The sequence below is a fragment of the Coregonus clupeaformis genome, chromosome 14, assembly GCF_020615455.1.
Source record: "Coregonus clupeaformis isolate EN_2021a chromosome 14, ASM2061545v1, whole genome shotgun sequence".
In the NCBI taxonomy this organism is placed as follows: domain Eukaryota; kingdom Metazoa; phylum Chordata; class Actinopteri; order Salmoniformes; family Salmonidae; genus Coregonus; species Coregonus clupeaformis.
In genome coordinates, this window is record NC_059205.1 from 18,311,290 (window position 1) to 18,336,666 (window position 25,377).

General features: G+C 41.7%; 1 protein-coding gene across 4 annotated transcripts; it reads right to left on the bottom strand.

Moving 5' to 3' along the window:
* Positions 1-351: 351 nt before the first annotated feature.
* Positions 352-6,978, bottom strand: LOC121581581 (COP9 signalosome complex subunit 7b). Of its 4 annotated transcripts, none has more exons than XM_041897080.2 (7): positions 6,899-6,978; positions 6,569-6,738; positions 5,584-5,659; positions 3,766-3,854; positions 3,354-3,556; positions 2,998-3,103; positions 352-863 (listed from the first exon to the last, which is right to left on the bottom strand). In XM_041897080.2, exons 2-7 carry the CDS (start codon positions 6,725-6,727, stop codon positions 690-692), a joined length of 807 nt encoding a protein of 268 aa, XP_041753014.1. In that variant the 5' UTR covers positions 6,728-6,738; positions 6,899-6,978; the 3' UTR covers positions 352-689. The 4 variants fall into 4 exon arrangements, with proteins under 4 accessions (XP_041753014.1, XP_041753015.1, XP_041753017.1 ...); XM_041897081.2 differs by having other exon boundaries at positions 6,569-6,758; positions 6,899-6,970; XM_041897083.2 differs by having other exon boundaries at positions 6,569-6,748; positions 6,899-6,962.
* Between the last annotated feature and the right edge of the window lie 18,399 nt (positions 6,979-25,377).

Below are 25,377 nucleotides of genomic sequence, written 5' to 3' on the forward strand. Positions count from 1 at the left end.
CAGGGGAGAGAAGGGGTTCCCAACATGGCCGCACAGACAGACAAACCTAAAAAACATACACTTCAGCCCCCCAGACAATATTAGGGCAAAAACATCTCGTCTCTGCAGGGCTGGAGCGGATCATTGAGAAATATCTTGTTAATTGTCTTGATAATTACTGAACATTTTGTAGAATGCTAAATGCTTAAACTTAACCAGAAAATGTTTCCATTTGAATAATCACATATTTAGATGGAGGATAAAACGGGTAAGATCAGCAACATTTTCAAAACTACATAACAGTATGCTGATGAAAGTGGTTTGCTTATTCAAGTGATGTTGCATTTGTGATAAAGAAGTTTTAGTTCAAAATCTGAAAACATAGCTTTTAATATTTGTTATTAGGAAATAAAATGACAAAATCTGTACATTTAACAGGAAATACAATCTCTTTATCCCAATATTTTTTTTAAGACAAATTAGAAACATGAACCTTTTACTTCTCCTTTTTATAAACTGGGGGAAGGATAGTGCAATAACTAAAGATTCCTAGTCCAGGCCACAAACCCATGGGATAAATCTCAAAAGTGTCTTACTCTCCTTGTTTAAAGGCAGTCCAGACTGAGGGAAGGAGACAAGGAGTGGAAGCCCCTTTAGACTATTGAGCAGCCTTTCTTAAAACAGTACAAGCCCATCTCTGGCTGCAGTGGTCAGTGTCTCTGGTTGTTGAGGCTCTTGGCCTTGGAGATCATCTGTAGGGGGGTCTGCCTGCGCTCAGCCCCGGAGCCAGCCAAGGCCCCTTCCCTCTCCTGCTCCCCCAGAGGGTCCATGTCCTGAGTGGACGTAGACGGGGTCGCTGACATCATCCTGCGGATGTTACCCACCTGACCGAGACAGGAGAGGGAGAGAGCATTTTAGAGACACATATTTCCCTCAGATTACACAGACCCACAAAGAATTCAAAAACAAATCAAATTTTGATCAACTCCAATATCTATTGGGTGAAATACCAGTGTACAATCACAGCAGTAAGATTTGTGACCTGTAGCCACAAGAAAAGGGCAACCATATTTATTTTTTGCACATCGTTACAACACTGTATATAGACATAATTTGACATTTGAAATGTCTTTATTCTTTTGGAAATGTGTGAGTGTACTGTTTACTGTTCATTTTTTAGTATTATCTATTTCACTTGCTTTGGCAATGTAAACATATGTTTCCCATGCCAATAAAGCCCCTTAAATTGGGGGGGAAATAAAAGAAAAGAATAGAAAAGAATAGAAAAAGAAAAACAAATAGAAAGAGGAAAAGAAAAGAAAAGAAAGAAAGAAAGAAAGAAAAAAAGAAAGAGCTCACCCTACTAGAATCTGAAGTGAAATGTCTACTGTTTGCTGATGATCTGGTGCATCTTTCACCAACCAAGGAGGGCCTACAGCAGCACCTAGATCTTCTGCACAGATTCTGTCAGACCTGGGCCCTGACAGTAAATCTCAGTAAGACAAAAATAATGGTGTTCCAAAAAAAGGTCCAGTTGCCAGGACCACAAATACAAATTCAATCTAGACAACGTTGCCCTTGAGCACACAAGAAACGATACATACCTCGGCCTAAACATCAGCGCCACAGGTAACTTCCACAAAGCTGTGAACAATCTGAGAGACAAGGCAAGAAGGGCCTTCTATGCCATCAAAAGGAACATAAAATTCAACATACCAATTAGGATCTGGCTTCAAATACTTGAATCAGTTATAGAACCCATTGCCCTTTATGGTTGTGAGGTCTGGGGTCCGCTTACCAACCAAGAATTCACAAAATGGGACAAACACCAAATTGAGACTGCACGCAGAATTCTGCAAAAAATATCCTAGAGTGTACAACGAAAAACACCAAATAATGCATGCAGAGCAGAATTAGGCCGATACCCGCTAATTATCAAAATCCAGAAAAGAGCCGTTAAATTCTATAACCACTTAAAAGGAAGCGATTCCCAAACCTTCCATAACAAAGCAATCACCTGCAGAGAGATTAACTTGGAGAAGAGTCCCCTAAGTAAGCTTGTCCTGGGGCTCTGTTCACAAACACAAACAGACCCCACACAGCCCCAGGACAACAACACATTTAGACCCAACCAAATCATGAGAAATCAAAAAGAGAATTACTTGACCCTTTGGAAAGAATTAACAAAAAAACAGAGCAAACTAGAATGCTATTTGGCCCTAAACAGAGAGTACACAGTGGCAGAATACCTGACCACTGTGACTGACCCAAACTTAAGGAAAGCTTTGACTATGTACAGACTCAGTGAGCATATCCTTGCTATTGAGAAAGGCCATTCTAGGCAGACCTGGCTCTCAAGAGAAGACAGGCTATGTGCACATTGCCCACAAAATGAGGTGGAAACTGAGATGCACTTCCTAACCTCCTGCCAAATGTATAACCATATTAGAGACACATATTTCCCTCAGATTACACAGATCCACAAAGAATTTGAAAACAAGCCCAATTTTGATAAACTCCCACATCTACTGGGTGAAATACCACAGTGTGCCATCACAGCAGCAAGATTCGTGACCTGTTGCCACAAGAAAAGGGCAACCAGTGAAGAACAAACACCGTTGTAAATACAACCCACATGTATGTTTATTTATTTTCCCATTTGTACTTTAACTACTTGCACATTGTTACAACACTGTATATATACATAATATGACATCTGAAATGTCTTTATTCTTTTGGAACTTCTTAGGGTAATGTTTACTGTTAATATTGATTGTTTATTTCACTTTTGTTTACCAACTACTTCACTTGCTTTGGCAATGTTATCATATGTTTCCCATGCCAATGAAGCCCTTGAAAAGAATAGAATAGAATAAATGAATGAAAGAGAGAGAGAGAGAGAGAGAGAACAGAAAAGAGAAGGAGACAACACTAAAAAGTACCACAGAGCACACTTGAAATTTGAGCCCTCATTCTTTCTTACAACCCACCTCACCCCTCTCTGAATGTTTCTCTCACCTCGGCCTCGATATGCTGCAGAGCTTTGAGGTGGCTCTCTCTGCACTGGCTCACCCTGCCCACCTCCTCCTCTATGGAAGCAGAGATGCTCTCACAGCCACTGCACCTGTGGACACACATACAAGAGATAGATCAGCAGAATCTATATGTGGACAGAGAAACGGGCATATAACATACAGTAGAAAAGCAGGACTAATGATACAATGATTAATGATTCATCAGACACAGACAATAACATTCTAACATGGCTTCTGTAAGAAAAGTAAAAAAAAAACTCAATAGCTCATAACCGGGTCTACAATCTCAAACGTGAATATGCAGAACTCTTGTATATGTAGACCCCCCCCCATCCTCACCAATGTGCCAGTATGCTGGAGATGCGGCCCATGCCCTGGGAGCGGATGTCCCGGCCGATGCAGGCGTCCACCTCCAGTTGCTGCCTGCACTGGTCCAGCTTCCCCCGGATCACGTCAGCATACACAGCCTCAATCACCAGGTCCTCAAGCTCACGCACACTGCCCACCTCCAGGTCCTTCAGCAGCGTTGAGTACGGGATCACCTGCAGTCACCATAATAATAAACAGAAGTGTGTGAGAGTGATGCTGCACATTACACATTTGCAAACTGGTGCTGGACCAATAATGAATACCATGAATAGGAAGAAAGCCTACTGCTCTCTGTTTCTTTGCTCAAACTGTCTGCACCACAATACACAAACAATATTTAGGGCTGCTTCGGGTCTGTTGCAGTAGACAGTCCTGTACGAACCTGCATGTTTGCAGCCAGGTTGACAATGGTCAGATGTCTTAGCTTGTTCTTCTGGGTCTCAGTCAAGGGGGGTAGAGTATCCTTGAATGCTGAAAGGACAAATAGGACCAAAAAAAATTGTATTTTCCTAGCATGCTTATTGAGGGAAGATGTATTCACTACACATGTGATTTTTAGGACCCCTTTAGGTATAAAATAAACAAATATTTAAAACATTTGATAAAATATTGAATTTGGCATTTACTACTATAGCCCATAGAAACACATTGAATACCACATTCAAAAATGAAAAAAATGAAAATAAAAAGACTGTCAACTAGGTTAAACTGATGGACTTTGATGGAGATTTTGTAATTTTTCAATAGACTTAAAAGATGCACTATGCAGAAATCGCTCTGCCATTTCCTGCTTGCTAAAATTCTAATAGTTCGCATAATTTACGTTTATGTGATAAAACAAGCAAGTATAGTGTAGAACAGGGGTCTCCAACAGGTTGATCGCAAGCTACCAGTAGCTCGTAGCCCACCAGTAGCTCGTAGCCCACATATGAGTAAATCGGCAAACAATTCTTAAAGTACATGCAAGTTGACAAGTATCAGATACCGCAAGCTCACAGATAACATCTAATCAACGCAACATTGACATTATACCACCCCTGGTTAGCCACTTTTGGCGCAAAAAAACAAACCTAACAATATCTGCCAAATAATTTCCAGCAATATTGCCCGTCTGTCTGTGTGGTGCGAGCGTTTTTAGATCACTCCTGTGTGTAGCCAGTTGATGTGATAACCATCTTGTGGGTTGACAGAAATAATCTCCCCAAAACCTTCTCAATTAAATGTTAACTGAGAAGGCTTACCTGGCAGAAGTATATCATGAATAAGTATATAATTTGTATCTATTATTTGTTATTGCAAACTTTGCTGTGAAATTAGCAACAGCAGTACAGAACCATCGCTAGACCCCCACATTAGCTGTCACATTCCTCGCTCGCTAGATGCATAATTAAAGGAAAGATGCACAACTAAAGGGGAATTACACAACAAAAATTCGTTTTCTACCAGACCCTAAAAAAATTATGTCTACTGATGTGATTTAACCATTAACATGTACTCAGAACATCCAATTTCGTTTCTCTATGAACAATTGTAATTGAGTGAAAAAACATTCTCAAACCAGGATTTTTCCCCCTGAGAAAACATAGTTTGGTAAAATATAAAACATTGTACACTACTTTCTCTTGTACACTAAGGACCTGGGGAAGAGTTGCAGGTGAGAGGAGAGGAGAAGAATGTGTTTATTTGAAAGCTATAATATTTTTTTGTAGTTAAATAAAATGTGTATCTTAAAAAGTAGCTCTCATGCTAGAAAAGGTTGGAGACCCCTGGTGTAGATAATAATTGTACCATCTAAACTGCTGTGAAATATATTTTTCATAACCAAAAATATTTTATTTATTTTCAGCTGTTTAAAGCTGGCAAACAAAACAGAAAGTATAAAGATGCAAAAACGAACAGGAAGCATAGAAATAGTGTACATTGTACATATCTCCCGCTTCTTAGATGTGCTTTCAATGAGAATGACAGATCTATAGACTATTCAACCCATTTCTATGTGAATTTGGTCGGTTGCGCAAAAAGTTACATATTGCAGCTTTAAGGATTTTAGGATGAATGCACTATCTAATTGTAAGTCGCTCTGGATAAGTGTCTTCTAAATGACTAAAATGTAAATCAACCTGTGGATAGATACTGTAGTACCATTACCGTGTAACATGAATAACACACAAGCAGAAAAAAACATGAAAGGATCAACTACCTTTATAATCATGGTATGTGCCATAGGCAAACATGTTGAGCAGTTGACAGTAGCCTTCATTGGGACCTTTTGACAGCTACAAGAGAGAGCAGTGAGTGAGGACAAATTGACAACATTGTACGCTATCACATATGGAGGACTAAAAGTGCCACAATTAAATAAATAAATACACCATTAAATAATTACTTAAATGTGTCATTAATTAATTCAAATTAGAATTAAATACATAAATGTGTAATTAAATGTATCATTAATTAATTCAAATACCGATTCATTTTATGTAAAATCAATGATCCTGCATGCAGGACAGAATACTTAAACTGTCAAACGACATAAAGTCAGTGGGCGGGGCTAACGCGAATCTAGTCTGATCCATTGCTTTGGTCTGAAGTAGAGTAGGCCAACCTGGATAGAGACAATGGAGGATCTCCGTGAACTTTCCAGGGAGTTGGTTAGAGACATTTTAAACTTAGCAGAGGATGTAGAAGCAGGACCTGCTGACATTATCCGGAATTGATTTGTCTTGGCTTGATGCAGAGGGTAACCAATCAGGCGTTAGGTTCCGCCTACCAACTTTTGATGGGTCAGTTTGACAGTTTTAAGTAATTCAGGAAGCACTCCAACGCAGGACCATGAAATGTAAATGTAAATAGTGAAATTATTATATATGTATTTTACATAAAATGAATCGGTATTTGAATTAATTAATGACACATTTAATAACACATTTATGTATTTAATTCTAATTTTAATTAATTAATGACACATTTAAGTAATTATTTAATGGTGTATTTATTTATTTAATTGTGGCACTTTTAGTCCTCCATAATCACATAGCCTACAGATGGCTTGAAAACAGTGACATCTGGTGTTGTGGGGTTAGCCATTACATTTGAGTGAAAAATGAATGCACCTCACATTCATGTACAAGTCACTCCACTTCAGTTAGAAAAAGTAACACCAAAAAAGCGAGTTAGCTAGCTACCTCTTGAATGCAGGGGAGTTCTAGGAATTCGCCAAAGACATACACCCCCGGAGCTTCCAGTAATTGGTTTATGAGGGCAATCAAAGCGGGTCCTTTAGCATTTTTGGCCAGCAACATGAACGGCTCGAGCTGGTTGATGTGTTTCGGCTCTCCAGCCATCTGAGGAAAAACTGAGTGGAGCTAGCCAGAGCTAGCTAGCTAACGTTAGCAATGTCATTTTAGCCATCTAGCAAACGGGCTTATATTAAGCCACAGCAAGGCAATACAGTTGACTAGCAAGTTTAGTTTGCTCACAGACAGTTACCGAAGTTAGCTATTGTAAGTACTCACATTGTTTTCGTTTATCTTGTCAAATATTTTTTCGCGCTGCTTGACTTAATGGCACAATTTTTTCAGGAGAAAGATGTGTGGGCGTGTTTAGGCAAATTACACATGCTTTTACAGGAGACATTAAAGGGATATTTCACCAAAATTACATGTTGGTTTCCTTACTCTGTAAGCAGTCTATGGTCATCGGGGTGGGTGAAATTTACTCCTCAGCCTGAAGTGTAGCCACTTGCACCGCTGGCCGACCAACTGGGCATTCCTACAATGTGGTGCCTTTTGGACCTCATAACTTTTCTAAGGAAAGTATTTTTTTTTATTCTATCAGAAACGGACTTTCAGAAAAACATATTGATCAAGTTCAGGCACTTAAATCAGGGCCGGTCCTAGCCTTAAAGGGGCCCTAAGCACCTCACAGACAAAACATTTTAGTGGTCCCCTTCTTGATGGTGGAGAGTTTTTAAGTACATTTCCTGCAATTTGCCATGGGATGTATAGAAAATGTTGCAGTTTTAAAGCCCGTTTTCTGCAATTCTACACATTTTGCTATGGGTGGAGAGAAAATGTAGCAATTTTCTAACACATTTCATGCAATTCTACTCATATTGACATGGGGTAGATATATATATATATATATATATATATATATATATATATATATTGGCAGTTTTACAGCTAATTTCGTGCAATTCTAATCATTTTGCCATGGGGTGGAGATAAATATTTGCAGGTTTAAAGCAAGTTTTCTGCAATTCACATTTTTCCATGGGGAAGAGAAAATTTTGCAAATTTATGACACCTTTCATGCAATTCTACTCATTTTGCCATGGGGCAGAGAGAAAAATTGTGTAGTTTTGCAGCTAATTTCCTGCAATTCTACCCATTTTGCCATTGGGTGGAGAGACATTTTTGCATTTCTAAAGTACATTTCCTGCAATTCTACTAGGGCTGACCCCAATTAGTCGACTGGTGGATTGTTTGGTTGTTAGGCTGTTGGTCGACAGAGATTGTTTTAGTCAAGCAGTAACATACATACACATACAGTGGGGAGAACAAGTATTTGATACACTGCCGATTTTGCAGGTTTTCCTACTTACAAAGCATGTAGAGGTCTGTAATTTTTTATCATAGGTACACTTCAACTGTGAGAGACGGAATCTAAAACAAAAATCCAGAAAATCACATTGTATGATTTTTAAGTAATTAATTTGCATTTTATTTCATGACATAAGTATTTGATACATCAGAAAAGCAGAACTTAATATTTGGTACAGAAACCTTTGTTTGCCATTACAGAGATAATACGTTTCCTGTAGGTCTTGACCAGGTTTGCACACACTGCAGCAGGGATTTTGGCCCACTCCTCCATACAGACCTTCTCCAGATCCTTCAGGTTTCGGGGCTGTCGCTGGGCAATACGGACTTTCAGCTCCCTCCAAAGATTTTCTATTGGGTTCAGGTCTGGAGACTGGCTAGGCCACTCCAGGACCTTGAGATGCTTCTTACGGAGCCACTCCTTAGTTGCCCTGGCTGTGTGTTTCGGTCGTTGTTATGCTGGAAGACCCAGCCACGACCCATCTTCAATGCTCTTACTGAGGGAAGGAGGTTGTTGGCCAAGATCTCGCGATACATGGCCCCATCCATCCTCCCCTCAATACGGTGCAGTCGTCCTGTCCCCTTTGCAGAAAAGCATCCCCAAAGAATGATGTTTCCACCTCCATGCTTCACGGTTGGGATGGTGTTCTTGGGGTTGTACTCATCCTTATTCTTCCTCCAAACACGGCGAGTGGAGTTTAGACCAAAAAGCTCTATTTTTGTCTCATCAGACCACATGACCTTCTCCCATTCCTCCTCTGGATCATCCAGATGGTCATTGGCAAACTTCAGACAGGCCTGGACATGCGCTGGCTTGAGCAGGGGGACCTTGTGTGCGCTGCAGGATTTTAATCCATGACGGCGTAGTGTGTTACTAATGGTTTTCTTTGAGACTGTGGTCCCAGCTCTCTTCAGGTCATTGACCAGGTCCTGCCCTGTAGTTCTGGGCTGATCCCTCACCTTCCTCATGATCATTGATGCCCCACGAGGTGAGATCTTGCATGGAGCCCCAGACCGAGGGTGATTGACCGTCATCTTGAACTTCTTCCATTTTCTAATAATTGCGCCAACAGTTGTTGCCTTCTCACCAAGCTGCTTGCCTATTGTCCTGTAGCCCATCTCAGCCTTGTGCAGGTCTACAATTTTATCCCTGATGTCCTTACACAGCTCTCTGGTCTTGGCCATTGTGGAGAGGTTGGAGTCTGTTTGATTGAGTGTGTGGACAGGTGTCTTTTATACAGGTAACGAGTTCAAACAGGTGCAGTTAATATAGGTAATGAGTGGAGAACAGGAGGGCTTCTTAAAGAAAAACTAACAGGTCTGTGAGAGCTGGAATTCTTACTGGTTGGTAGGTGATCAAATACTTATGTCATGCAATAAAATGCAAATTAATTACTTAAAAATCATACAATGTGATTTTCTGGATTTTTGTTTTAGATTCCGTCTCTCACAGTTGAAGTGTACCTATGATAAAATTACAGACCTCTACATGCTTTGTAAGTAGGAAAACCTGCAAAATCGGCAGTGTATCAAATACTTGTTCTCCCCACTGTATGTAACTCTGTGTTGTTGTTTTTATCACACTGCTTTGCTTTATATTGGCCAGGTCACAGTTGTAAATGAGAACTTGTTCTCAACTGACTTACCTGGTTAAATAAAGGTGAAATAAAAAAAATTAAGAAAATAATGAACTCATCCTCTGCAGCAGAGGTAACTCTGGATCTTCGTTTTCTGTGGCGGTTCTCATGAGAGCCAGTTTCATCATAGCGCTTGATGGTTTTTGCGACTGCACTTGAAGACACTTTCAAAGTTCTTGAAATGTTCCGTATTGAATGACCTTCATGTCTTAAAGTAATGATGGACTGTCATTTCTCTTTGCTTATTTGAGCTGTTCTTGCCATAATATGGACTTGGTCTTTTACCAAATAGGGCTATCTTCTGTATACCAACCCTACCTTGTCAGAACACAACTGATTGGCTCAAACGCATTAAGAAGGAAATACATTCCACAAATTAACTTTTAACAAGGCATAGCTGTTAATTGAAATGCATTGCAGGTGACTACATCATGAAGCTGGTTGAGCGAATGCTAAGAGTGTGCAAAACTGTCATCAAAGGAAAGGGTGGCTACTTTGAAGAATCTCAAATATAAAATATATTTTGATTTGTTTAACACTTTTTTGGTTACTACATGATTCCATATGTGTTATTTCATAGTGTTGATGTCTTCACTATTATTCTACAATGTAGAAAATAGTAAAAATAAAGAAAAACCCTGGAATGAGTAGGTGTGTCCAAACTTTCGACTGGTACTGTATATATACTGAACAAAAATATGAATGCAACATGTTGTCTTGGTTCCCCCTGTCATCAGAGGGCGGCAGAGACCGTCCTGGAGACATTAATGACACTCAGGTGTGTCCTATTACTCATTATGATTTCCGTGTTAAAAGAGGTGTGTTTTCTGTTGTCCTTTGCAGAAGCTTGAATTGTTTGTCGTGTGCGTTTGTCGCCTGAGTGAGTTTTCGAGACTTAGTGTTTGTTGGTTTTCCCATGTTACTGTGATCTTTCAGTTACCGTTTCTCAGTAAAGTACTGTGTTTATCCTTAACCACTGATTCCTCATCTGGTCTCTTCTCTGCTCCTGGGTCCAACATCACCACGTCACAGCAAGCTTCTGCTTCCAACATGGACCCAGCAGAGATCACCCAGATCAAGAATGTTGTAACCCACCAAGGAGCACTGCTGGGGCGGCAGCAAGAACAACTCTCCCAAATATCAGAGACCCTCCGGGCACTTACCGATTTCCTCCAACCACAGTCCAACCCCAACCCAGGAGGAGCCAATGCCCAAGTCTCATCGCCCAGTGCTACAGGCGTCGCCATAGTTCTTCCAGGGAACCTGCACCAGGAACCCAAGATCCCAGCCCCCGAGCGGTATGGCGGCCACCCGGGAGGATGCAAAGGGTTCCTCACTTAGTGCTCTCTGGTGTTCGAGCTACAGTCCTCCTCGCTCCACACTGATCGGGCCATGATCGCCTACACCATCTCTCTACTCTCGGGCAAGGCCCTGGCGTGGGCAACGGCGGTGTGGCAACAGTAGCCACCATCCTGCAGCTCCATATTAGCCTTCACTGCCGAGCTGCGACGAGTCTTCGACCACCCAGTCGGCGGACGAGAAGCAGCCAGCCGACTGTTCAACATCCGCCAAGGGGCCAGACCAGTGGCTGACTTCGCCATTGAGTTCCGCACCCTCGCCGCCGAGAGTGGGTGGTATACGGAGGCACTGGTCACCGTTTGCACCAGGGTCTGTCTAACTCCGTCAAGGATGAACTGGCCTCTCGGGAACTGGGAGATAACCTCGAGCCCCTGATAACGCTGGCAATCAGGATTGACAACCGCCTCCGAGAACGTGTGAGACAGCGCCTTTTTGACACCACCCCAGTATCTCGGTTTTCTGAGCACCCCAAGCCCCCCGAGCCCAGCATTGGGGAGCCCATGCAGCTGGGACGCACACGTCTGAGCCCACAGGAACATGACAGGCGCATGCGCGAAGGCTGCTGCCTCTACTGCGGAAGTCTCGGCCATCTCCGTGCTACATGCCCAGAGCTGACGAGAAACGCCAGGGCTCGCCAGGACAAGGGGAGACCCTAACGAGCTGTGCAGTTTCACCTTGGCTGCCCAGTCACCGTCTGTCACTACCCGCAACCCTCCACTGGGACAATCATCACACCAGATTCAAGCCTTCGTGGACTCCGGGGATGCGGATAATTTCATTGATCAAGACTTCACCAGAGAAAACAAATCCCCTGCGTGAAATGTCCCGTCCCTCTGCAGATTCAAGCCCTTGATGGACGCCCCATTGGCTCCGGCCAGGTGGAATATCAGACCAAGCCCATTCTACTGCAGGTTGAGGTGAACCACTCAGACTCTTAGTTTTCTGTTGATCACTGCTCCCGAGAACCCCCTTATCCTAAGGTACCCCTGGCTAGCGCTACAAAACCCACTATTCTCCTGGTCCATGGGACACCTACTAGACTGGGATAAGAACTGCCAGACTAAATGTCTAAGACCCCCACCAAGAGCCTCGCCGTTGGTTTGCCAATTTTTCAAACAAGGAACAATCTCCATTCAAGAAGCCAAGAGGTTGAACGCTCGCCAGGCTAGGTAGGCGCTGTTTTTTAACAGGTTCAACTTCACTCTAGCCTATCGCCCGGGATCCAAGAATCAGAAAGCAGACGCCCTGTCCCATCAACACGATGTCTCTAACGAGGCCCAGGACCTCCACATCCGGCTTCATCACCTGTGGGACCGTCTGAGACCAGCCACTCGGACAACTGATGAAACTGAGGAGTATTTCTGTCTGTAATAGAGCCCTTTTGTGGGGAAAAATTTATTCTGATTGGCTCCCAATTGGGTGGGACTATGCCCTCCCAGGCCCAACCATGGCTGCGCCCCTGCCCAGTCATGTGAAATCCATAGATTAGGGGCCTCATGAATTTATTTCAATTGACTGATTTCCTTATGTGAACTGTAACTCAGTAAAATCATTTAAATTGTTTCATGTTGTGTTTATATTTTTGTTCAGTGTATATATATTTTTGTACACATATTTAACCCCTTTTTTTGGGTAGGCACAAAACTACCTTCCTACTTCCATTTGTTTTTTAAAACCGGAATCGGTTATCTTCAGACAAGTCCCGTGACACTTGTGGAGGTCATAGAGCAAAAGTGAGAATCTCCCCTTTCCACAGTGGGGTCCCATTCGTTTGTAGCCCAAACGGTTCGGACGCTACCAAACAGAAGTTGGCACTTCGACGGTATTGACTTCAGACGAGTCTCCTGACACTTGTGGGGGTCATAGAGCAAAACGGAGAACACCATTGTGTTCGTGAGAGTCTCCCCTTTCCATAGAGTGGTAACTGTTCGGACGCTACAGACGTTTAGGTGAGAAGACCGATTTTTGGGATGTCTCATGGTCTGACAAAGACCGCTCTAGCTCTGCCACCTTTCACCGCAGATGTGGAAGTGCGACATAGGTGGATGTGATGGATTGAGACGCATCCAATGCAAAAAAAACAGATACAGTATCTCTAACTTAAACTGACAGATTTTGATGGGGATTTTTTGTTATGTAATTTATTGTAGATTGACACACCGGTGCGTCAATCGACTCTAGGGGGTTAAAGATCAAGTGAATTACAAAATCAATGGGGGCTTCCTGGAGGTCAGAGCCTCCAGGAAGCCAAAAATTGTTAGCTGACATGGCTAATTGAGTGACTGTCAGGGACTGACATAACAAGACAAAAACTGCTGATGCACAACAAAATCTTGAAATGACACCTTGTGTGTTCTACTATTCTAACTCTCAACAGTAAATTGAGACCCTAGCGGCCGGGAGTCCTAAGCGGCTGCTTATGTCGCTTCTGCCTGGAGCCGGCCCTGACTAATTCTAGGCAGATTATTCACACCATGAGATATTTCCACCCTGTTAGGGACATACACATAACTATCTCAAAGTGTTAACAATGCATGGATATAGCTAGATTTAGATTTTCTAAGACATCAAAGGACTCTTATTCTATCACATTAATTTATTTCTTCAAATAATGATAAAACTATTATTAATGAGTGAAACGTGCTTTATTTGCACCCTATTTTTTTCCAAATAAGAGGGAATAATAGAATTTTACATGTTTAGTTGACCCCTTCTATCTCTACAAGTTACCACAAAAACATGCATAACATTTGATAGAATTGTTAAATTATGATTTTAAAATACCGACCTAACAGGGTGGAATTAAGCATAACACGGTGGAAAGCAATAACAGGGTGGAACTAATTAATACAAGATTTAAACAATTGAATGTATTTTATTAACTTTTACATCTGTGAAATTGTAGAAAAATATTACACCTATAATAAGAATGAATATTATGCATCAGTTTACATCACTTTCTAGTTATTTCATTTTTAATTGTTTTTTTTCTGTATTTTTAATAACATCGTCAACCTGAGTTTGTAAAACAACAAAAAAATAGATTATTATTATTTATATATATTGTTGCTAGATAATTACATTACAATTATGGAATGGCCGGCAGGGATGTAGCTCAGTTGGTAGAGCATGGCGTTTGCAACACGTTGCAAACGCCGGGGTTGTGGGTTCGATTCCCACGGGGGGCCAGTATGAAAAATAAAAAAAGTATGTATGCACTCACTAACTGTAAGTTGCTCTGGATAAGAGCGTCTACTAAAATGTAAATGGATAACAGGTTGGATGTGTAATGCTTGACCCGCTCAGTTTTCCACCACAGAAAATTGCCAAAAAGAGTAAACCAGATCACCTGCTTTTACACTGTGATTTGACTATTAGATGTTCAATGTCTCTTTTTAATTATTATTATTAAAAAAGGAATAGTTTCACCACGAGAGTTCAGTTCACATAACAGGGTTGACCTTAAAATGACTTTACAATGATGGTGAAAATGTGGAGAAATGTTAAGTGGGTTCAAATCTTCCTAGAAGTTATAGATGCACAGAGAGACATGTCAAAATGCAGAATATTGGCACTTTAGCAAGTCTTTATTCATATTAAAGGTCAGATTTATTAAATTGTCCATGTGGTCTATATTAAAGGGCACTTCATTTAATATAACAAGCTTTTAAAATTCAATAGCCTATTTGTGTACAATTTCTACTTAAAATATCAAAGGGATGCAAAAGGTGCTCATTTTGTGAAACGACCCAAAGAATAACTTCTCTTCGGCCCTTAATTTGTACTAGACGAATGTTTGCACCTAAAACAGACTGTGATGTCATGCTGTGGGCCAAAAACTCCATCTGACCTGAACAGACTGAAATTCCAGGAGTTTTTGTCAAAAAGCTCTTACACTAAAAGGGCATTATCATACTTTTCACAATTTCAGAGTGTTATTTCAACCTCATAGTGTGAAAATATCATAAAAACTGGAAAATCACGTTTTTGACTGCACTGCCCCTTTAAAATATCAAAGGGATGCAAAAGGAACTCATTTCGGGGAATGACCAACAACCAAGTGGGACATACCAGCAGACGGTGTAGATGGGGGCAGCCCCAACCGCCAAGGTGAGTGGCTGGCCTGCAGTTGCTCTTACAAAAGAACACCTAGTAAAGTAATGTAGCATCCACAGTCTCTTTTGACTGACAGTTCTGAGTTATGACTGTTCTTGGTTCTGGGATTACATGACCTGTGTGAAGACTATGCTGTTCTGAGTGCGTTTCTATTTATGTGTTTTTGTATCTCTGAGTTTGTGCTGTTATCCAGCGCTGGGGACCCTGCCACCTACCCTGTTATGTTCCTTTGCTTTGTTAAGTGGATGACCCTCCAGCTTGTAGAGAGGGAGCCAGCCATTCCTTGTTTGGTGTGTTTCTAATGCATACGCGTTCATTAAATCCTATTTATTTTGCATGTTCTAAATCAGGGCTCTCCTGTTCCTGGAGAGCTACAGTCCTGTAGGTTTTCACTCCAACCCTAATCTAGCGCACCTGATTCTAATAATTAGCTGGTTGATAATGACTGAATCAGGTTAGTTACAATTGGGATTGGATTGAAAACCGACAGGAGGGTAGCTCTCTAGGAACAGGGTTGGAGAGCCCTGTTCTAAATAAATAATATATTTTGCTTGCCTCTATTCAGCCTCCTTGTCTGTTTGAGTTGTATACTGGTTTACTAGAAAGGTGAGAGAACTATGATCATTGATTACAGTTTGGGGAGTATGATCACAAACCTGGTAATTGGATCCATGTTGTTCTGAGGTAGTCTACGTTAGTGGGAAACAGTTGACTATGCAGTTTATATGGAAAGCATCTTATCAATCAAATGTATTTATAAAGCCCTTTTTAAAGTCACAAGGTGCTATACAGAAACCTAGCCTAAAACCCCAAACTGCAAGCAATGCAGATGTAGAAGCACGTGGCTAGGAAAAACTGCCTAGAAGGCAGAAACCTAGGAAGAAACCTAGAGAGGAAACAGGCTCTGAGGGGTGGCCAGTCCCCTTCTGGCTGTGCCGAGTGGTGATTATAACAGTACATAGCCATTAAGGCCAGATTTTTATCCAAGTTGTTCAAACATTCATAGATGACCAGCAGGGTCAAATAATAATCACAGTGGTTGTAGAGGTTGCAACAGGTCGGTACATCAGGAGTAAATGTCACTTGGCTTTTCATAGCCAGGCATTTAGAGGTTGAAATAGCAGGTGCGGAAGAGAGAGAGTTGAAAACAGCAGGTCTGAGACAAGGTAGCACGTCCGGTGAACAGGTCAGGGTTCCATAGCCGCAGGCAGAAGAGTTGAAACTGGAGCAGCAGCACGACCAGGTGGACTGGGGACAGCAAGGAGTCATCAGGCCAGGTAGTCTTGAGGCATGGTCCTAGGGTTTAGGGCCTCCGGGATGGGAAGTTGAGAGGGATAATTAGAGTGAGCATACTTAGGTTCACTCAGGACACCAGATAAGACAGGAGAATAACACCAGATATAACAGACTTACCCTAGCCCCCCAGCACATAGACTACTGCAGCATAGATACTGGAGGCTGAGACGGGGGGTCGGGAGACACTGTTGCCCCGTCCGACTATACCCCCAGACAGGGCCAACCAGGCAGGATATAACCCCACTCACTTTGCCAAAGCACAGCCCCCACACCACCAGAGGGATATCAACAGACCACCAACCTACTACCCTGAGACAAGGCTGAGTATAGCCCACAAAGATCTCCTCCACTGCACGAGCCCGAGGGGGCGACAAACCGGACAGGAAGATCACGTAAGTGACTCAACCCACTCAAGTGACGCACCCCTCCTAGGGACGGCATGGAAAGCACCAGTAAGCCAGTGACACAGCCCCCGTAATAGGGTCAGAGGCAGAGAATCCCAATGGAGAGACGGAATTGGCCAGGCAGAGACAGCAAGGGAGGTTTGTCGCTCCAGTGCCTTTCCGTTCACCTTCGCACCCCTGGGCCAGACTACACTCAATCATAGGACCTACTGAAGAGATGAGTCTTGAGTAAAGACTTAAAGGTCGAGACCGAGTCCGCGTTTCTCACATGGATAGGCAGACCATTCCATAAAATGGAGCTCTATAGGAGAAAGCCCTGCCTCCAGCTGTTTGCTTAGAAATTCTAGGGACAATAAGGAGGCCTGCGTCTTGTGACCATAGCGTACGTGTAGGTATGTACGGCAGGACCAAATCAGAGAGATATGTAGGAGCAAGCCCATGTTATGCTTTGTAGGTTAGCAGTAAAACCTTGAAATCAGCCACAGCCTTAACAGGAAGCCAGAGGCTAGCACTGGAGTAATATGATCAAATGTTTTGGTTCTAGTAAAAATTCTATCTTGCCTGATATACAGTAGGTAAACTATGTGACTGCCAAACAAATTAGAACATTAATGCAGGGCTATTTAACTTAGGTTATTCCATGCTAAATAATTTGTTTATGATGAGCATAAACTGGGTCTTAATGCTCCTCTAGTTACACATGCGTAATGGACTACTACTCATCCTTAGGTGCATAAAATGAATGCACCCCTTGATGCACTGCATGTGGACATACACACACACACAGACACACACACACACACACATACTCGCAGGTATTATTGACATACTTGGGTGCAGTGAAGACAAACAGTGTCTCCAAGGCAGTTCTAATGTGAATACAGAGAGAGAGAGAGTGTACTGGAGTAGAGAGAGAAGCTTTCATACTCTCTCCTGCTAAATAATGAAGATAACATAGGAGCAAAAAGGAAAGGTAACACAGCAGGTAATAACATTTATTCATTTTATTGAGTTACAATACAATTCATGAAAAATATATACTTCACCTTTATTTTATCAGGGAGTCATACTGAGACCAAGGTCTATTTTACAGATGAGCCATGAATTACATAAATTACAGAAAAGACACATCAATATAAATACAAAATGCAAGCAGAAAGAACATGGTCATAAAAAAACAAACATATTAATCAGTAATAAGGTCCTCAATCAGCCTTCTGAATTGCCCTGGAGGCACCAAAACATCAAATTTAAGAACATTTTGAAGATTGTTCCACAAATAAGGTGCAAGAAAACTAAAACCTGATTTACCTAACTCAGTTTAGACCAAAGGAATTTCCAGAGTTAACGATCCCTGAGATCGGGTGTGGTAACTTGTATGTCTAAAGTTTGGTAAATGAAAACATAGTAATGTATCAATCTACTTGACATCAAAGAGGGCCAACCAACTTTCTGGTAGAGAATGCAGTGATGAGTACTAAAATTGTCTCCCATAATAAAGCGCAGTGCGTTATGATAAACTGCATCTAACGGCTTTAATGAAGTGGCAGCTGCGTTCGTATACAGTAGATGATGTCACCATAGTCTAGGACCGACAGGAACGTTGACTGAATAATCTGCTTTCTACTATTTAGCGAGAGGCAGGAACTATTTCTAGAGAAGAAGCCCATTTTTACTCTCAGCCTCTTAACTCATCAATATGCTTTTTAAGAGACAGCTTTTCATCTATCCAGGTGCCCAGATATTTGTAAGCAGGGACACGATCAATATGGACACCATCCAAAGTACATATGCTTAAATCATCAGAGTTATTTTTTATGCGCTCTAGAGAACAACATATACTTAGTTTTACCTGCATTCAACACTAATTTCTGGTCAATCAAGTGTTTCTGTAATATGGTGAAGGCAGACTGTAGTTCAGATAGAGCCTGGCCAACCATGGGGAAAATAGCATACAAGTGCAGGTTATAGTTTTTTACAGCCGAGTCGATATTGTTAATGTAAACAGGACCCAGAATCAACCCCTGCAGGAGACCGGTCATAATAATCAGGAAACCTGATTTAACACCATCAGTAAATACACATTGAGGTCTATCTGTCAAGTCATTTTTAAACCAGTTACATGCAGCCTGGTCTAGGCCAATTGAAGAAAGCCTCTGAATTAGCAGTGAGTGATCAACAGTTTTGAAAGCCTTTGACAGGTCAATGAAGAGGGCAGCACAATGTTGCTTTTCATCCATACAGTTAACCACATCATTTATAACTAGGGATGCAGCAGAGATAATGCTATGACCTGGTCTAAAACCCGACTGATGTACATTTAGAATATATTTCAAAGACAAGAAAGATCTTAGCTGAGAATTTATCAAGGATTCTAATATTTTAGCTAGGCAAGAAATAGGCTGATAATTCTTTAGGTCACAAGGGTCACCACCTTTGTGAAGGGGGAGTACATGTGCCGCCTTCCAAACCTTGGGGATAGTACCAGATATAATCGTCAGGTTAAAAATATGGGTTAATAATTCAGCAATCAGGGGGGCAGAGAGCTGCAGCAAAAATGGATCAAGCATATCAGCCCCAGTGGATTGTTTTTATACATTAATCTTAAGCAAGGCATCTAGCACATCACAGATAGGAAATGGTTGAAATTAAAACAAAGATTCACCAGAAGTTGATGGGTTAACCGTTGAGTCAGCTAGATGCTGGCAAAGGGAAGAGCAGTCGATTGACTGACCAGGGTCAATTAAACCACTGTTTCTCTCAAATAAAAAGCCTGCTGAGATAAAATGATGATTAAAAGCATCATTTTATCACGTTTCAGGAGAAGACCCAGATGCAGACAGTGTTAAAGTAACAAAAGTTTATTACAAAAACAGGGGGTAGGCAGTCTCAGGGTCAGGGCAGGCAGAACGGTCAAAACTGGGAAAACTAGAAAACAGGGACTTGAGAAACACAGGCGCAAGGGGAAAACCGCTGGTAGGCTTGACGAAACAAAACAAACTGGCAACAGAGAACACAGGTATAAATACACTGGGGATAATGAGGCAGATGGGCGACACCTGGAGGGGGGTGGAGACAATCACAAAGACAGGTGAAACAGATCAGGGTGTGACACACTTATTCCATTCTTCTCAGGTATGATGCCAGAGTCAGACAGAACCTGCTTAGGCAGGGAAGAAGAGGAATATGTACGCTTCAGTGCATTTACTGTTTTCCAAAATTTAGAAGGATCACCAGCAGAGTGAGAGATAGACCTTAAAAAGTAGCTTGATTTAGCTTTCTTAATCGAGATAGTACATCTGTTTCTCAATTGTCTGAAAGATTGCCAGTCCACTACAGAGACAGTTTTCCTTGCTCAGGACCAGGCCTGATTTCTCATCTGAATTAGCTCAGATAGCTCTGAAGAAAACCAAGCGTTAGATCTATCTTTGACTCTGAATTGTTTAAAAGGGGCGTGTTTATCTGCCAGAGGAATAAATATGGAGGAGAAATGTTCTAGAGCCAACTCAGAGTCAGGAATACAGGAGATAGTGGCTAAATCAAAGTAGAATGTCATGTAAAAACCCTTGAGGAGAGAACTTTTTAAATGTCTCTTCTTAATTAAACGAGGATTAGTATTTTGCTGTTTCATATCTCTAATACATACTATGGGACAATGATAACTGAGATCATATGCAAATACTCCACTAGACAAATATTTATGGGGGTTATTAGTAAGTATTAAATCAATCAATGATGAGTTAACAAGGTTTTTCACATTTAGCCGTGGGTTTTGAGATCAATTGAGCCAGATTAAAATCAATGCATATACTCTTAAATTGATCTGAGGTCGGGGATATCCATGGCAGCAGTAAATCCCAGCAACAAATGAATGTGTATTCTGGTTTATGGACACATCTACAACCAGGAGCTCAAGTTTTTTGCGAACAGAAACATTTAAAGATTGGGACGCCATTAAATTAGATTTTACATATATGGCCACTCCTTCTCCTTTCTGTTATCTGTCACATCTAAATACATTATAATCATTTACTAAAATGTCTTTATCATATACAGAATCATTTAACCATGTTTCTGAGAGAACCAGAATGTCAGGACACGAGTCCTGTACCCAAGTGTCAATTGTGTCCATTTCTTTTTATCATACTTCGCACATTTAGGTGCATTAGCCCAAGTCCCTTAAAAGATTTCAAGTCAGAAGGGGTATTCAGCTCATTCCCATAAGAGCTAACAAGCATAGGGTCATTCATAGACACATGAAGTCTATACTACACAGTATTTGAATAACGGTTGTTATTGTAATATTACATGCAAAAGCAATAATGGTCCATGCTTTGAATAGAGATATGCACAATACGTAAATAAGAATAAACTTCAATAAATATTTTTTGAGCTGTTAAATAAAAATGCTCATGTTTATAATATGCATACAGAGAGGTTTGCATTACTTAAGGCTTTGAGCCACACCTCTATGGAGTGAGAATGCAGTGTGGTGTTAGAAGCTTGTGATGGTTATCTTATCAGTGCTTTATTTGAGCAGCATGTTATAAACCTGACCACGTGTCTCCTCTCTTAAGTACTATCTCTATCTGTAGCTCATGGAGCGTGGTTGCAGAGATAGCTTGGAGGACGCAGTCAGCAGGGCTCTGACCAGTAGGCCCAAATCAGTCAAGGCCAGACAACGGTATCCTCCACCTGACCCAGACCCATCTGTAAATGTGGTTACCCAACAACATGCAGAGGTAGTGTCAGTGTCAATGTGCCAGCACCGCTCTCAGACTCCACAAGGCATGTATGGTGGAAACTTGAATACCTTTACTACCGCAGCTGCTACTGGTGCTGTGGTGCCATCTAGGCATCATCAGAGGCACCAGCAGAGAGACAGCTTTGCTCCACTGAGGGACCTAGGCGTCATGGCCTCCCCTGTAGGTAGGCCCATGTCCGCCAGGGGGTACCGACGACAACAACAACAACCCTCCCAGCACACACCAGATGGAGAGAGGAACCAATCTCAAGTGGAAACTCATCATCCACATGACCTGACTCCGAGTCAACCTCCCCTGAACCAGGCATCGAAGATAGCTCCTGTCAACTGGTCTGGAGAGGGGGCGTCCTCAAGATCCCCACATCCGGCTGAGACCCCCTGTGTGTCTCAGGATGACCTGAACAGAGGGAAGAGTAGCGGTTCCTTTGACCAAGACGAACCAGAGTTGAAAGGTCAGAGAATCAGGCCCAAGTCATCTAAGGGACGGCAGCGATACCCAGTACAACCACAACCTCAAAGTCAGGAGGACCAACCTTGGAACACACACAACACTCAAGGACAGGGACAGGGACACCATCGGTACCCAGTTCTAACTCAAAGTCAAGAGCACCATGCTCCAGACGCAAAGAGTATAGAGCGGCCAGGCAGTCATGTTTATCCCAGTCATAATCAAGCAGCAGCAGATATGGTGGAGTCCAATACAAATACGATGCACTCATACTCCTTGTCTACACATCCACTCCTTGTACCTCAAGTATCCAGCAGCTCCCTCAACAAGTACTGTGTTTTGCCCTCCATCAGAAAGAGAGACACTAAGAGTTTTCCAAAGCATATGGACCAGTAGCCTCACCTCAACATGGATTTCTAAACCTATATTTTCAACAAACAACTATCTGTGTTGTTTTATGCTATGTGTGTAGGAGGGAACTGAGTTATTGAATGATAATGCTTATTTGTGTGGGGAACTTAATTATAGTACAGTTGAAGTAGGAAGTTTACATACACTTAGGTTGGAGTCATTAAAACTCGTTTTTCAACCACTCCACAAATTTCTTATTAACAAACTATAGTTTTGGCAAGTCGGTTAGGACATCTACTTTGTGCATGACACAAGTAATTTTTCCAACAATTGTTTACAGACAGATTATTTCACTTATAATTCACTGTATCACAATTCCAGTGGGTCAGAAGTTTACATACACTAAGTTGACTGTGCCTTTAAACAGCTTGGAAAATTCCAGAAAATGATGTCATGGCTTTAGAAGGCTAATGTACATCATTTGAGTCAATTGGAGGTGTACCTGTGGATGTATTTCAAGGCCTACCTTCAAACTCAGTGCCTCTTTGCTTGACATCATGGGAAAATCAAAAGAAATCAGCCAAGACCACAGAATTTTTTTTTGCAGACCTCCACAAGTCTGGTTCATCCTTGGGAGCAATTTCCAAATGCCTGAAGGTACCACGTTCATCGGTACAAACAATAGTACACAAGTATAAACACCATGGGACCACGCAGCCGTCATATCGCTCAGGAAGGAGACGCATTCTGTCTCCTAGAGATGAACGTACTTTGGTGCGAGAAGTGCAAATCAATCCCAGAACAACAGCAAAGGACCTTGTGAAGATGCTGGAGGAAACAGGTACAAAAGTATCTATATCAACAGTAAAACGAGTCCTATATTGACATAACCTGAAAGGCTACTCAGCAAGGAAGAAGCCACTGCTCCAAAACCGCCATAGAAAAGCCAGACTACGGTTTGCAACTGCACATGGGGACAAAGATCGTACTTTTTGGAGAAATGTCCTCTGGTCTGATGAAACAAAAATAGAACTGTTTGGCCATAATGACCATCGTTATGTTTGGAGGAAAAAGGGGAAGGCTTGCAAGCCAAAGAACACCATCCCAACCGTGAAGCACGGGGGTGGCAGCATCATGCTGTGGGGGTGCTTTGCTGCAGGAGGGACTGGTGCACTTCACAAAATAGATGGCATCATGAGGAAGGAAAATGATGTGGATATATTGAAGCAACATCTCAAGACATCAGTCAGGAAGTTAAAGCTTGGTCACAAATGGGTCTTCCAAATGGACAATGACCCCAAGCATACTTCCAAAGTTGTGGCAAAATGGCTTAAGGACAACAAAGTCAAGGTATTGGAGTGGCCATCACAAAGCCCTGACCTCAATCCTATAGAACATTTGTGGGCAGAACTGAAAAAAGCGTGTGCGAGCAAGGAGGCCTACAAACCTGACTCAGTTACACCAGCTCTGTCAGGAGGAATGGGCCAAAATTCACCCAACTTATTGTGGGAAGCTTGTGGAAGGCTACCCGAAACGTTTGACCCAAGTTAAACAATTTAAAGGCAATGCTACCAAATACTAATTGAGTGTATGTAAACTTCTGACCCACTGGGAATGTGATGAAAGAAATAAAAGCTGAAATAAATAATTGTCTCTACTATTATTCTGACATTTCACATTCTTAAAATAAAGTGGTGATCCTAACTGACCTAAGACAGGGAATTTTTACTAGGATTAAATGTCAGGAATTGTGAAAAACTGAGTTTTAATGTATTTGGCTAAGGTGTATGTAAACTTCCGACTTCAACTGTAAATGAAATAAAGCTTAACTTGATCTCTCTTGTTAGTCATAAAACAGTCTGTCGTGCTGTAGTTGGTAGTTAGAACTCCTCAGCGATACCTGACTTTGTCTCTAGATGGCGACAAAGATGAATAAAAAGTGAAGTAGGCCTACATTTTGTATTTTTGAATTCTACAAGTAGAGGTAGGTCAGAAGGAACAAATTAGTTGTTTCTGATTATTTGGCAAAAGGCTTTGTCTTTTTTGTATCAAGGTACAAGCATGCTGTCCTCAATGCTGCAATCAATCTTTTTTCCTTCATGACAAACCCAATCAATGGGGATATGAAACTATAATGCTAGAATCAATATAAACAGAAGATTATTGATTTTATTATAGCCAAAATATGTATTTTGCTCACATTAGTTTGTGTATAAACTTTGATTCAATGTGCTATATTTTAAGTGACCTGTTGTCTGTGTGTTATTATCTGTTAATAAATATTAATAATGTCTTATACACATGATCTATACTCACAGCCTGACCACAATGAAGTACAACCGCTATTCCATTCGTAAGGTAGCGTAGTGTAATGCAACGTAACATATGATACTAAATGGAGGGATACATATGTGTGTCCCAAATCCAACGAAATGCCCTGAGGCTAGGTTGATGCTCAACTTACATCAGTGTACCTGCAGCCACATGACCTTAACAATCATAACAGATGCAACACCTGCCAGTGCCAATGTAACTACATACTGTACCTGTTACCATGGTTTCTTCACAGTAACTCAGACTATCTAGACTTAGTAAAGGTCAGTGATAGCAAGTTCCAGGCAGGCATGTTCCATACTGATTAGACCTATAGGTCAGAGCAGTTAAAGGAGAGGAAGCCGTTTTAGAAAAAAAAGCTGTTTGCCTTTTGCCAGTATTGCAACTGATTAGAATGTACACGGGAGACCCTCAATTGCATTTAATTGATTCCTCAAATATTCTCTCCTCGCCAACATCTCAAAACCCATTGGATGAGAAGGTCAAAGAGCTCTTCCCTCTGACCTTCTCATCCAATGGGATTTGAGGAGGCAAGGAGAGAGGACATGAGAAATCAAGGAAATGAAATTAATATTCTCCCCATGTGTCAGACTGTGACCTCTTGAGGAGAGGCAGGCATAGTCAGATTATCTGCTCTCTCCTGGCTCAATCAGCCATTATCTTGAGTTATGGGCTATGGT

Coding starts and splice junctions, on each gene's coding strand:
- LOC121581581 (XM_041897080.2), bottom strand. CDS start 6,727: ATGGCTGGAGAGCCGAAACACATCAACCAGCTCGAGCCGTTCATGTTG. Junction 5,660..6,568: donor AACTCCCCTGCATTCAAGAG/GTAGCTAGCTAA, acceptor TCTCTCTTGTAG/CTGTCAAAAGGTCCCAATGA. Junction 864..2,997: donor TGCAGCATATCGAGGCCGAG/GTGAGAGAAACA, acceptor TGTCTCGGTCAG/GTGGGTAACATCCGCAGGAT.